A 14799-nucleotide genomic window follows, 5' to 3' on the forward strand; every position below is an offset into this window, starting at 1 on the left:
AGGACTTATTGGTTATGCTGAGGGTTTGGAATTTATTTTACAGCCACATGAGAAGCCACCAATGGATCAGGAAAGGTAAGTGATATCATCAGACTAGTCATTTTAGACAGAATGCCATGGTAGCTGTGTGGAGGGTGGGTAGGAGGGTGTCAAGAAGGCTAGTGGCAGGGAGGGCACCTACAGGCCACTACAATGCTCCAGTGCATTACTGCAGTGTTTGATGTGCAGTCCAATGTGTGGCTACTAGCTGCATGGGACTATTTAAATGAATGGAACGGAAAAGGCAATTAAAAATTTAATTCCTGAGCCACACTAACCTTATTTCAAGTGCTCCATAGCCACATGAGGCTGGTGGCTGCAGTACTGTGTAGTGCAGCATAGAACATTGCCATCATCCAAGAAAGTTCTACTGCACAATCTAATCTAGAACCTCAACTAAAGCATTAGCAGTGGTGGGCCAGAGGGCCTGATGTAACTAAGTTTTGCATGTGGAAAGCATTTTTGGGTAACAGCTCACCTTAGTCTCTCAAGAGTGGAAATGCAGTCATGCTTAATTTCAGCTAAGACACAAACTTAGGTACCTGGGGGCATGCTTTAAATCTTGTGATCTTATATACTGTTAGTCTTCTGTTGTCCACTTAGCATGAGGGAGCATCAGTATCAGTGGCCAATGTGCTGCTATAGACTGGGTATTTGTGTTCTCCTCAAATTTATATGTTGCAACTTAATCCCCGAAGAGATGGTATTTGGAGGTGGGGCCTTGGGAGGTGATCAGGTCATGAAGATCAAGTCCTCATGAATGGTATTAGTACCCTTATAAAAGGGACCCCAGAGAGCTCCCTTGCCCCCTTCTGCCATGTGGGATCACAGGAAGAAGATGACTGCTTATGATCCAGGAAGCTGGTCTTCACCAGATACTGGATCTGCTGGTATCATGATACTAAACTTCCAGCCTCAAGAACTATGAGAAATAAATTTCTGTTGTTTATAAGCCACCAGTCTATGGTGTTCTGCTATAAAAGCCTGAACAGACTAAGACACTTAGCAACCAGGTTTTATTGTGTTTTAACTTCATCAAGTATCTACAGGAATATGAGCCATTTTTCATCTTGCTGTTCATCTAGCAAGTCTGTAACACATTTGAATGAAGAATTCTAAGTCGGAATATTCTTCTATTTCATGTTATCTCAATTGTTCTGTGTCAGAGAACCATAAGGGCCCATCTTTTAAATGATGTGCTCTTCCTTGATTTCTGAAAGACCCTCCTTTCATGACAAATCCATATATATACATCTTTATGATGAACAGCCTCTTAACAGAAGGTTTTGGACACTTCACCCCTGAAAGCAGATGGGTTCACTGGGTGCCCAACATCTGGGCATGTTTGTGAAACAAACCCTACAGAAATAAGATCTGGAAGAGATAAAACTGGAAAATTAAAATGGCAATAGCAGGCCCCACTATTTAGTAAGTTTTCTTTAACACTGTACACCTTCGGAATGCCTAGTGATCATCACCCAGAAGAGGCTGACTAATTGATCTCTAGAAGTGATTCCAAGTGAAATATGGCAATAGTTTGGTTGGGAACAAACCCATCTTACAAAGCAAAATGGTAGTGAAATGAACAAATAAAAAAAGTATTTACCAGGATTTGGTGTGACAGAAATTAGTTTGAGTACAGGTACTCCCTGAGCCCTTGGTGAAAGGAGGGGATCAAAAAAATTGCTACTCATCCAAGACCAAATGGGAGAAATATCCCTTTATAACACTCTTTCAACATAGCTGAAAAATGGTGATAAATTACAATACCGTGTTCACTTAACAACATGTTTTAACACAATTGTGTATATGAAACCAGCTTTTCTTATGTGGTTGAGTGTTGGAAAAAAGAAGAAAAATTAAAATTACAGAGAATTTAATTCAGTGGGGCCCTGAATAGATTATAAAGAGAAAGTGCCTTCTGCAAAAGTGACCTGCAGGCTTGGAATTCATTTAAACTCCATGGAGAGTGATAGACATTTTGCATTGGTAGAGGGTGATCCTGTCCCTGAGGTCTGGGCTCTCTTCGTAGTTACAATCTACCTGCACTAACAAGGAACTGCAGGATATAAGCCCTGAAGAAACAGCTACTGTTTTGCCAGCTTTTAAGACAACCAAAAAGCTGAAGGTAAGAAGACATCCACACATCCACTTTCTGCTGCTGCCTGGAGAGTCTTTGGACACAATAATAAAAACTCTCCTGAAAAATGATTTCCTGGAGGGGAAAACTCATGATTTATGAGCTCCATTCAAACGATAAGAAAAATGGCCTGGTATTTAAAAAAATGCACTGCGAGCACTCACAGATTCTTTGATAGGTTGCATTGCTCCTCTATTTGAAAATAAATAAGAATGATGGTGTTTCTCTGTGGACTTACTCTTACAATTAAATGATGTTTAAATCTGTTAGTGCTAAGAGAGTGAAATCTTTATAATCGTCTTTCCATTTTAGTTAATAGATGCTTCAATGTTCAGATATCAGAGCACCCAGAATTTGACATAAAATCTTTTTGTGTTTGCTTGTCTGCCTCCTGGTAGGACCTACGCAGCCAGGTTTTAACTTGGGATCAAAAGTAGTCATGCTCAGGATTGAGAGAATGAAGTTTGATCAATAGGTCCTATTCATCCTGGTTGTAGCTGGGTAAGATCCTCTAAAGAAGTAATGTGATTGAGAAGCTGTTCACTTGGAACTGAAATGGGTTGCTTGTTAATGACGATTGTGAAATGAATAACTAACCTGAAGGAATACTTTTTCCAAGGCGCTTGGGATGCCATCCAAACCCTCCTGTGTAGGACAATATAATTATCGCTAAGGTGGTGTTCACACAAATGGATGGCGATTCCAGGAACAGCCAGTGCCAGGAGGAGGTAAATCAGAGAGCATGCTGAGGCTACAGCCTGGTCCTTCAGAGGACAAGGGCTTCACAACCCAGATGCTTGAGACTAGAGGGGCTTCCCAGAGACACAGAGGTGGCTCCCTTGAGCCTGATTTCTTAGAGGGCTCTCTTATCTGAGACTTCGCCAGGCTCTGAGCTGCCTGTTGAATCATTTACTCAGGCTGAAAACAACTGATGGGAAACCTGTAGTCTGGGACATTGTTCCAGTTCCACTTTATTATAGTGTAATTTTTCATGCTGGGCAAGGACCAGCTTGCACACAATTTCTCCCCCTAAGTGATCCTCTGCTGCTTTGCCTGTTCTCAGAGATAGGTCTTGCTGCCCTGGAGGGACAGAGTGGCTAGGCTTAGGTGCAGGGAAAGTTAGAGCAGAGCACATTCCCACTTTTATTTTGATGAGACAGCACTGGATTATTATTGGAGAATCCAATCCAGTCCCTCCAACATAAATTATGTGACAAATCCTTGAAACACATGCTACCAGGAATTGCAAGAGATTCAAAGAAATGCCATCATTTCTTGCCCTTAAGGAACTTATAATCTGTTTAGGGAAAGCAAACCATGAACACATGAAAAATAAAATGACAATATTAGATAGCTAATCACAGGCATAATAACAGAAAGGAAGTCAAGGAGCAGTCAACAATTAAAGAGTTTACAGGCAAAAATTCCAATTAAGAGTTAGAGAAAACACTTCAAGGAGAAGGGTAAGGGGTCAGGCAGAGTCTTAGTAAGACATTAAGAGCTTTTTGAGCTGCTTATGAGAGATGTTTACTATTTGGGCAGTAGTCTACCTCACAGGGTTACTATGAAATTAAACACAATGTACGATTTTTAGCATGGTGCCTTGGAGAGAGTTTGATAACATTTATTACTGGTAAAGAGGAGCCATCATTCCAAGTGGCAGCAGGGCAAAACATGGGCACTGGGATGGAAAAGCAAACGTTGTCTTTCAGGGGTAAGTAACTAAGCCAGCTTTGATGGAGTAGAATCACAAAGAGTTGTGGATAAATTGCGGCTGTGTCCATGTCATGTAAGGTCTTGGATGTAAGAACAGTGTTGGAACTTTACCTTGTAGATATTTCTATCATGGGTGTTATGATCAGGGCCATGTTATAGGAAGACTGGACTGTCCATCACAAGTGACATCTTTGTTGATGCACCCCCTCCTACCTTAGCCTCCTGACTGCCTCCTAAAGTGTTAAGTAAATCACACTAATAAATGAGATCGATTTGAATTAAAACATATGTACATCAGTACAGACTATGAAGACATCTTATCTTTTTTGTATATGTAGATTTTTTATAATATTGTGAAGACATTTGTTTATCTTATGGTCTCATGAGTTCTATTTAGAAGCCAGATATTTGGAGGAAAACTGGCATTTTATGTGGTGCCCCAAATTGCCCCCCTCCACCATATTTCTTCTGTTACAGCAGCACTCATGTTAACGGTGTGGGTGACACCATTATGCCTCCTGAGTGAGCTGTCGTCGGCATCAAGCTCCAGGTGAAAGCACTGTGTCACTGAAGGAACCCAAAGCAGAGGGTTCATTTAAGGATTAGGCGAATGCAGTGTTATATGTTACAATGCTTATTAAGAACTACAAAGGGAAATTTGCCTTGCAAAACAATGAGAAACAGAGGAATGAGGCTCATTTTCTAATTCCCATGTTCAACTGCATGGGTAGGACTTAAGAAACTTTGCAGCAGTGACTCTTAGGGCTGGAACATTGGTTGGTCAACACTTACAGTGATTTAGAGAGGGTCAAGGTCCTAACGTTGGCACCAGTCCCACAAGGTACCTGTGCTTTTAAGGCGATCCAATGAACATGGGGTGCCTGGGTGGCTCAGTCAGTTCAGCATCTGACTCTTGGTTTCAGCTCTGGTCATGATCTCACGGTTCATGAGTTCAAGCCCCCACATCGGGCTCTGTGCTGACAGCCCTCTCCCTCTCTCTCTGCCCCTCTCCAGCACTCTCTCTCAAAATAAATAAATGCACTTAAAAGAAAATAAGATGATCAATGAACAGACCTCAATATGGAGGTGTGAAGAAGATCCGCTGCTATAACCTAAACCAATAAAATATAAGACAAGGCACTTATCAGTTACTGATATTTAGAGACTTCATTTATGGCAAGGCTGGGTAACCATAGGGTATTACAAGGAGTGTGCCACATTACTCTTGAGGATGGTAGGGTAAAGTGTGGGGTAGAGCTTCCTGGGGGCCTCCAGCAGCCTCATCCCTATGACCCAGCAATAGCACTGCTAGGAATTCACCCAAGGGACACAGTAGTGCTGATGCATAGGGGCACTTGTACCCCAATGTTTATAGCAGCACTTTCAACAATAGCCAAATTATGGAAAGAGCCTAAATGTCCATCCACTGATGAATGGATAAAGAAATTGTGGTTTATGTACACAATGGAATACTATGTGGCAATGAGAAATAATGAAATATGGCCTTTTGTAGCAACATGGATGGAACTGAAGAGTGTTATGCTAAGTGAAATAAGTCATACAGAGAAAGACAGATACCAAATGTTTTCACTCTTATGTGGATCCTGAGAAACTTAACAGAAGACCATGGGGGAGGGGAAGGAAAAAAAAGTTAGAGAGGGAGGGAGCCAAACCATAAGAGACTCTTGAAAATTGAGAACAATCTGAGGGTTGATGGGGGTGGGAGGGAGTGGAGGGTGGGTGATGGGTATTGAGGAGGGCACCTGTTGGGATGAGCTCTGGGTGTTGTACGGAAACCAATTTGACAATAAATTTCATATTAAAAAAAATAAATAAAATGATAGCCTGTGCCAATGAAAAATACGATCCAGGCCTCAGTTTCACCCAAGGCTTTTTACACAAGAGCTGTCTGCACAGAGCCTGACTCAGGGCTCCGGCCCACAAACCATGAGATCATGACCTGAGCTGAAGTCGGACGTTTAACCGACTGAGCCACCCAGGCGCCCTGGCTTTTGGTTTTAATTTGTACTTCCCTAAGTTCAAATGACTATTCAGTGGCTGCATGGTCTGTGGGATGAGTTTTGGTGGGAAAAATCCCAAACCGTTTCACTGCTTTGTTCACTTTTATTTCACCATTTTTAGGAAACTATGCCTTAAAATGTCATAAGACACCTGCTAGGTAAGCCTTTGCATTTCTAGAAAAAATTTTAAACTCCAGACCCTATGGATAACATCAAAGATACTGAGAAAAATCATCAGGGCATTTTACCAAAGATAACGAACTCGTTCTAGAATGTCAGATTGCAGTGGGCCTTAGGGAAAGTTAACAATGACCACGTCTGTACTCCAACCCGTGCCAGAGAATGCACACATGTGGAAACAAAGATTTTTCGCGCCGGCACAGAGCTGAAAGATTGTTCATTAGCTGGCAGTATGCTAACGGGTGATATGCTTGCATTTTTTTTTTTTTTTTGACTCCTCCATAAGCCAAGAGTGGCTTGAAGGGTGTGCAGAGCTTTCTGATCTACAAAGTAAGGTCAATGGCCAGGTGTGTGTGTGTGGAAAGGGGCTCCTGGCTCATCCTCCTAGGATGGGAACTCTGGCCTGCTTGGGGACGGGGGTGGCTCTCTGAGGGCCCTAGCCTTTACTAGCCACTTACTTTGCAACAGTGTCTGCCTATGACCCAGCACTTTGGGACAGGTAAGAGCACCCACATGCTCCCAGAATTATCACGAAATCCTCCCCTCATCGTGAGTCTTCATCCATTCATCTTGCCGTTCTCATGCACCCCAATATTTGGTGCCCACTTCATATTCACCCTCCACTAGAAAGGTCCAGCACCTGATTCTGTAGCCCCTGAGGCCCCACCCCTACCCCCAAAGAAAACAGAGTCCCTGCTGTTAGGACAATACCAATGAAGGCAGGAAGGGCCATGATGACCGTGCCCCTACTGTGACTGCTTGGATTGTTGCTGTGGCTGCTGTCCTGAATATGTTCTCCCTCTCAGCTTGTCATCGGCCTGCATCTAAATTCATAAATTCTCTCAACAAGCTGCCCACCTCTCCCACTGATGTGGAAGCTGCCTGTGTACGTCTACCCCATAAATGCCAACATAACTTTCCTGAACAGCAGGAGACTGAGGGTTTACTTTGATTTTATCATTTGTGCCAAAGCCCTTCTTGGGAACCTCTGGTAGGAAAGCAGGTTTGGGGAAAGTAACAGGAAGCATGTACAAAGACAGGTGATAGCTCTTCAGTGAAACCTGGATGTCAGGGCTCAGTCTTGGGCTGGGAAGCCCCAACCTGTCAACCCCAGTGCACATGACCACAGGGGCATCTTCACAGAGCAAGCACTTGCTCCGCTTGGAGTCAGACAGTGACCTGAGTCTCCTGTATCCTGTGCACACAGACCTCAGTGAGAGTCACAACAGAGCTAGACAAAGGCAGGAAATGCCTTGAACTTCCCAAATATACCAAAGTCTCCAGTTTTTGAGAAGTTTCTAACATGGTTTCCAATATTCCATGTTTATCAATAACATGGCAACAAACATCTTTGTATACAAATATTTGTTAGAATCTTTTAAAGAATTTAAAATTCAATTGCCTGTTACAGATTACTGTCCCAGGCTCTGGTCTGCAAACCATTTTGTTTTCTTGGTTCCAATTTTAGGGTCTGAAAAGAAAGTACTTAATATTTTGGACAATGGGACAAAATGCTCAGGACATTTGCTTATTCCCGCTTTAAATCAGGAAGGATATTGCTGGACCTCAGATAGAGGCTTCTAGGTTCTATCTCCTTCCAAGCAATGTTTGGCCTCCTGGGTCACTGGCTTTGGAAGGAAATGGCATTCCTTAATTACATTAACTAATATAAAGGAAATTTCTTCTTAAATTTTGGGAAACAATATTTTGGAAAAAGGAAATGTGGGCCAGACTAAAGGCCAGGGAATAAATAATCCAGGAACCCTACTTCCCAAGTTCTCAACTGGTTGAACATCCAGCATCCAGAAAGTAACTCTTTTTTCCACCTTCAGGGTGGTGAAATTTACATTTGTTTTCTCCATCTCTCCTGTCTTCTCTGATAAATTCAATAGAGACATCATATTTGTAGGAGATTGTAAAAGGCACAGCTTCGGGCCTGAATTTTGATGTTTCCCATGACGTTTCTAGTTTATTGGCTAGAGAATTCTGGGGACACTTCCAGCCTGAAGCCTCAGCAAAAAAGGGGCATACTCAGCTGGATTGGTGTGGCTTCCGCTGCTTTAATCCCAACCCCCAACCCCCAACCCAGGCTGCAGGGTGGCGGGGGGAGAAGACTGTGCTCCCAGAAGGTCAGCACGTGGGGATGAGGAGCTGGACCTCAGAGCTGTTCATTGGCTGCTCATATCTAGCTGTTCTGGGAGAGTGGGGGTGCTGACTCATGTCTGATGGAACAGACAGCCCATGTGAGTTCTGAGCAGCTAATGGAATGGAAAGATGACAGAGGTCTAGACAGCAACAGTGACATACTTAGTGCTTATTCTGAGCCAGGGCTGGTCTGAGCACTTCCATGTACTAATTCATTTAACATTCAGAGCAGCCCATCAGCATGGGGACTAACATTATCTTCTCTTTACTGCCAAGGAAACTGTGGCCCAAAGGGTCATGTAACTTCCTCAAGGTCACACAGGTGGGCATTGATGAAGCCAGGTTTTGAATCCAGGCATATACTTTAGGTGGTTCACCTCTCAAAGGCATAACAAAACAGCACTCTGTCTGCCAATGAAAAAGGCTCAGGAGCCATGAGAAAAACCATGATCATGTTCCTGGTCCTTGGGCTCAGGTAAGACACGAAGAGGGAAGTGACCCAAGCCCCATGATTGATTGTGACTCTTGAGTACCTGATCGTATCATGCTCTCCAGACTCATAGAGCCAAGGACCCTTGATATTCTGACAATGATATGTGACATGGGGGTGGCTCTTTACTATTCATGAGGCATTTAGCATTTCTGTTCAAAATTAGAGCTCAAAATTGTAACAGAAGTTAAGTATGAAGCAGCATTAGGTCCAGAAAGCTTTCAGGTGCATGCTGCAAATTATATATTGTAAACGCTGCAGGCCATCAGTGTAATAACTGCTCTTCCCACAGAACATGGGGGCAACTTGCATTTCAAACTCTTTAAATTGAAAGAAATAAATATGTGAGAAAAGAAGCCAGGAAGCATTATGAATATATTTCCACTCTCTAGGGTGATATAAAATAATATACCATTTTGAAAATGGCTAGAATTATTCTTTTGAGGTCAGTCTAATGTCACTTAGTAGGAGGAAAAATTCACATTAATTATAAGCACTTGTACCTGTTGTTTTCCAAATCTACCTATGCATGGGTTTATTTGCAATAGAAAAAGCATTTGTGGTTTCTCTATGTAATGAGTGCATGTGTGCACACACACATGCACACACACACACACACACACACACACACTTCCCTCTACATTTAGCAATAATGCTGTCACACTTCGAATAAAGCTGAGACCTTAAATACATGTTTAACACTTTAACTGTGGTGGTACACTTTTTATTTTTATTCCAGTCCTTTAGGTTTCCTTCCCCAGTAAACAATCTGACTGACTGGAATAGCTACAAAAGCTCTCTGTGAACATTTTCCCCAAGTATAAATTATTAGAACGCTGTTTATATAATTCACGAAAATCTTTAGTCTTATGTCCTTTTAATCTTGGTGAATCTATTGTACTGACAGTATCCTGTTTTACTCTCTGCTTAAAGATTGGATTTATTTCTTCATCTTGTCATGAAGGGAAAGAGAAATAAAATTGCACTTTCAAATGTATATAATTTAGCTTCTGCAACATATTCGCTGAGGTTCAACACTTTTATAGTTTTCACTCCTAAATTTGTCAAAGGTAATTGTTTCTATTCAGTCCTGGTGGTGTTTTGATAACATTAACTTTATCATATAAAGTTCTTATCCATTCTCGGGGTGCGTGGGGGGCTCAGTCGGTTAAGGGTCCAACTTTGGCTCAGGTCACCATCTTGCAGTCCGTGAGTTCGAGCCCCACGTCAGACTCTGTGCTGACAGCTCGGAGCCTGGAGCCTGCTTTGAATTCTGTGTCTCCCTCTATTTCTGCCCCTCCTTTACTTGTGCTCTATCTCTCTTTCTCTCTCTCAAAAATAAGTAAACATCAAAAAAAAGAAAGTTCTTATTCATTCTCAGTGATTTAATTTTTTGAGTATTGTTTGACGACTCCCCCTCCCCCATGTGCTGGAAACAACCACAGTTTGTAAGAATTTTAAGACTGCAACATGATTCAATTATTTTTTGTCTAAATGCTCTTTGTTTTGGTATTTCTATGTATAATATTTTGGACTAAATCACTTCAATATGAAAAAGAAGCAAATTTTCCTATTGTTTCTTCTGTCCTATCACCTGCCAGTGGCCGAGTGACTTCTGGAATGTGTTGCTAAAAGGAAAACCACCAAGGAGACTGAGAATCCATAAGATGACTGATTGCAAGAGAAATACAACCTCTGACTGTCACCTGTTGTACAGACCCACAGATTTGGAGGAACCCCAGGTGAAGTCACGTACAACTCCCTTTTCCACTGCTACTACCCTAGGAGAAGGTTCCAGTATCTCTGCACCCACAGGGCTGTTTACATGACCTTCTAACTGTGTTTCATGCTTTCACTCTTGCTCTCTTCCCCTGATTTTATTTTGCACAAAAGCAGACTTAAAAAATATAAACCGGATTTCTGTCCATTGCTTAACCCCCTCCAGGGTTCCCATGACTTGGGTTACAATCCAGACTTCTTCCCATGGGCGTGTGAGGCCCTGTGCAGCCTGGCTCCTGTCTTGGTCTCATGCCGTGCTCCCCTGTCCACTCCATCACAGCCACACTGGACTTCTACAGAGTTCTGGAATGCTGAACTCCTTCTAACCTCAAGGCTCCCTCCTGGACTGCTTTCCTCACAGATCTTTTGCATATCTAATTTCATCCTATCAAACAGGAGGCAGCTCCCTTCCCCTCACACCAACATCCCACACCACTTGGTTTGACTTTCTTCCCAGTTTAAAATGAATGAATGAGGGTTTTTATGGGAGTTGTGGGGTCAGGGGAACATCAGGTATGATCTTGTATTCTTCCTGAGCCAAAGGTTCAGCAATGTTTGGCTAATCATGTGTTAAGATGCCTTATTTGTGCTCACAGCCCGTAACTTTCCCACTGCACAAGACACCTATGACAGTCCTCTGATCTGCACGTCCAGTATCCCCACCACCAGAACAAATGAACACAAGACCCTCTGTGCAAAGGCAAGTGAAGCCATCACTCACTGATAGTGGATCCGGACTCAGGTCTGTTCAGGGAGCTGATGATGACAAAGCCGAAGCCTTCGTTCTCTTTGCGGTGAATGACCACATCACTGGTCTGCAGGCTGTGGGAGGCGAAGCCTTCGGGCGGAGAGGCATTGCTACTGGGGGCGGCATGGTTGCTGTTGGTGTAGGCTGCGTAGTCACTGCGTGGAGAGCTGTGGTGGGTTGATACGGAGCCTGGACTCCTCCCGTTCTCTGGGCAGGGCTCCCCTGCAATACACATTGTACCCAAGTAGTCGGTTATTTCACAAGGGTCTTGGAGAGTGCCTCTGCTATACTAGGTGCAGTTGTAGACATTAGCATTGTTACAAGACTGGTTGGTTGATTGCCTTCTAGCCCCAAGAGTGCAGGGCATGTGAAGGGCTACAAACTTAGCTACAAACCTAGCTGTGGAGCACCCAGGTCTAAGCCCCATTCCACCCTTGACAGCAAACACAGCTAACCCCCTCACTGGCTTTCTTTGTGCTGCTTGTAGTTTATATCTTCCTCTTGTTAAATCTGCAACCCTCCAAGACAATGCCTGGTTTTATATATTAAGGTTCTTAGTTGCATAATAATAACTGATCAAAGAAGATTATAAAACAAGTGGACAGTATTTTAAACTGCAGTATGCATAAGAATTACTTAAAGAACTTGTAACAACTGTGCATCTTCAGGGTCCACCTGTGGAAAGTGTTTTCAGTAAATTTAGGAAGATTGGGCACAGGAATCCAGATGAGGCTTCCAAGCCACCATTGAGCAAAGCTGCTGTAGGATATGGTAAGTGGGGCTTACCCCCATGTAAAGGGGGTGTCCATGTAAAGGAACCCATCATAATTTTACTAAGGAGCCACGGTTTTATTTAATTTTGTGATACTCTGTTAGCCTATAAGTGTTAATTCACTCCGTGCAGGTGGGAAACATCCTTCTTAAAGGGTCCTTCCCATACTTCACTTGCTCTAGGATCAATGTAACGATGATGTTATGATAAGGGACAATGAGTTTTGAATTTCTCAGGGAGGTGCTGGCGACGTTGTTCATTTATATTCTGTAGATACACTATTATCAGCCAGAAAAACCAAACCAATATTTCCATGAGAAAACAGGCTTATTTACAGGGAGAAATGATGGAAAGTTGGAAGCCAAGAGAACCTACTTTTTAAAAATGAAAGTTCATCTGTCATCCAGAAAGAATTTTGTCATTTTAATTTAAGACCTAGGATTTGGTATTCGGATGAAAACAACTGAAGCAGGTACTTAGAATATTGTAATTAGAAATAGGATGGTTTCATCCCCATCTTACAATTTGATTAGTGTGCTCAAAAGATGTTTACGGAGCAGAGAAATAGTAAGAAGGAAAGTAATCACAATTAATGATTTCTTTTTGGATCTCTAGATATGGTCTCCATCTTAGGACTCTGGTAGGTGTCTCATATGGCAAGTTAAAAATAATGAGCAAAAATTCCAGTGAAGGCTTTTAACTTCATAAGCTGTGATTCCATTCTGAAAGGAAAAATAATTTCATTTCAAAAATCAAAATCACTTCAAAAATCAGGGAGAAAGAACACAGACTCTAAGAGATTTTTTGTTATACTGTAAAGAAAAAGGAGCTGCCTTTATTCATATACTCGGATTAAAAACAGCCTTACAAAAATGCATTCATTTCTTGTTTGTATTTGCAGAATGATTAAGACCTAGGCTGCTGCTTATTACCATTTGATATATTCGAATTTTTCTGTAAGATTTAATTAATCAGGTTTTAATTAAAGAAAACAAATGGATACTTTACGTCTGGAAGAAATGTACTGAGGTGATAAAAGAACGAAATGTCAACATCAAAGTCTTTCCCTCTTTTCCACCAGAATTTAAAAGTGCCTGTAAGATGTACCCTCCCCACCAGAAAATATCATCCAAAGACAAGCTGTTATTGTCTTGGTAAAGCACATGTCCTTTATCAGTCCTTGTGCAAGTTGGAAATAAAGTGATTAGAGATAGTCAGGAAGAAGAAAAACAATTATTAGGCTGCAACGTTAAATTGAAAATCTCCTCGAGTTATTGGACCAAATCAGTAACTAAATGTCATAGGCAGTGACAAAAGAGATCTCATTTTCTGGCTGTCATATTTTTAGGGGGTTGAGGGCTGTACTTGTCAGGAGAGCGGCAACGAAGGAAAATGATCTGTCTTTGTAGTAAGTGGCTGGGAGTGGCTCTGCCATAGGGTCTAGAAGAACATCATGCACTAAGTCAGCATGATGGTCCCTGAGTAAGCGAAAGGGCCAATCCATTAATAGAATATGGTTCTATTGCTTTTGGACTTCTCTTTCAACCTCTAAAACAAAGTTCTTTAACAACATGAGCACATTTAAAGCCAGGGAGTTAAGAAGATTTCCAACGGTAGATTTTGAAGGATAGAATTGATTCTGTGTTATTTTTCTACTCAGCTGGTTCTAGATCCAAATGAGACTGTCTTCTTGCCAACAATCCTTTCTGGTATAGGGCATGGATAGCATTGTTTTAGAATAATACAGTGAATGTCACAAAGTGACCAAATACCATGTGCATTTTTTTTTTTAATTCACTCACTTCCAGCATCTCTGACTCATCCTTCTGGCCCACACACAAATGGGTATACAGAATTCAGTCAATTAGTATCTACTCAAGCCAAATAATTAATTTTTAGCTTGAGCCTTGGTCATACTGGAAATCATCACTGAGCTGACTGGAAGAGGTCCCCATTTGGGAAGGCAGCAGTCGTTGGCAACGTCTTCCAGGTGAGGCAGTTTCCATGAGAACAGTCAACTGCTGGCCGGGGACTGCTCCTGGCCTCCAGACCCATCTGTTATTTGGGTTCAGTGCTGGTCTATCCTTTGCTTAGTAATTGTTAAAACTGGTTGCCAATGTTTTCAAAAAGAGATTTTTACAGAAATACAGATTTCTGGTTTCTCTCGAAATATCTAACAATTATCAGCTAGCGCTGGGTAGTGGTGGCTGCCTTCACAGGGTCTGCGTTTGCAAGTCGCCCCAGTGCCGACCACCTCCCCCTTTCCCCCCAGTGTCTCCTGCAGATTCCTGAGTTACTCATTTACTCATAGAGTGAGGAGTATGCAGAGCCAAAGAGACTTGTTCAACTGGAGCCCTTGTTCCCCTTCCAGATCACACTCTGGGTACCAGGACTCTAGGGTTCTGTAACCAATTGACCTTGTCTGATTCCAGAATGTGCCTGGGCCTCTTCTCAGGACCTCAGAAGGATGGCAGCACTGTACACGTCTTGTCTTGTCTTTTCTTGTCTTGAAATGTGGCTGAGGCAATGGGGTATGCTTGCACAGGCTGGAGTGTCCCCATGTATGTGCACCTCATGGGGCCTGCTGGAGCAGGGGGCTGTGCCTTGTCAATGCTAGGGGCGGGCCTGCCTGCAGACATTTCAGTTTGTGCACTCCTCCTCTATACTCTTCAAAGCAGACAACTTATTTAAATGGTGACATGCTCATAGACAAAGAAGAAGCAAATGCATTTAGAATTCACAAAAAGTGTAGTAACCATGACCGGGCAA

The 14799-nt window shown here is 42.4% G+C and overlaps 1 protein-coding gene across 11 annotated transcripts in view; it reads right to left on the reverse strand.

Moving 5' to 3' along the window:
* MAGI2 (membrane associated guanylate kinase, WW and PDZ domain containing 2) overlaps positions 1-14799 on the reverse strand; it is a 1363649-nt gene that overhangs the window by 139519 nt on the left and 1209331 nt on the right. For all 11 annotated transcript variants that reach the window (XM_045053218.1, XM_045053217.1, XM_045053215.1 and 8 more), the window contains one exon: positions 11232-11480. In XM_045053218.1, the coding sequence (XP_044909153.1) occupies positions 11232-11480 (249 nt within the window). The remainder of the gene's footprint in view (positions 1-11231; positions 11481-14799) is intronic.

Source organism: Felis catus, chromosome A2, assembly GCF_018350175.1.
Source record: "Felis catus isolate Fca126 chromosome A2, F.catus_Fca126_mat1.0, whole genome shotgun sequence".
Lineage (NCBI taxonomy): Eukaryota > Metazoa > Chordata > Mammalia > Carnivora > Felidae > Felis > Felis catus.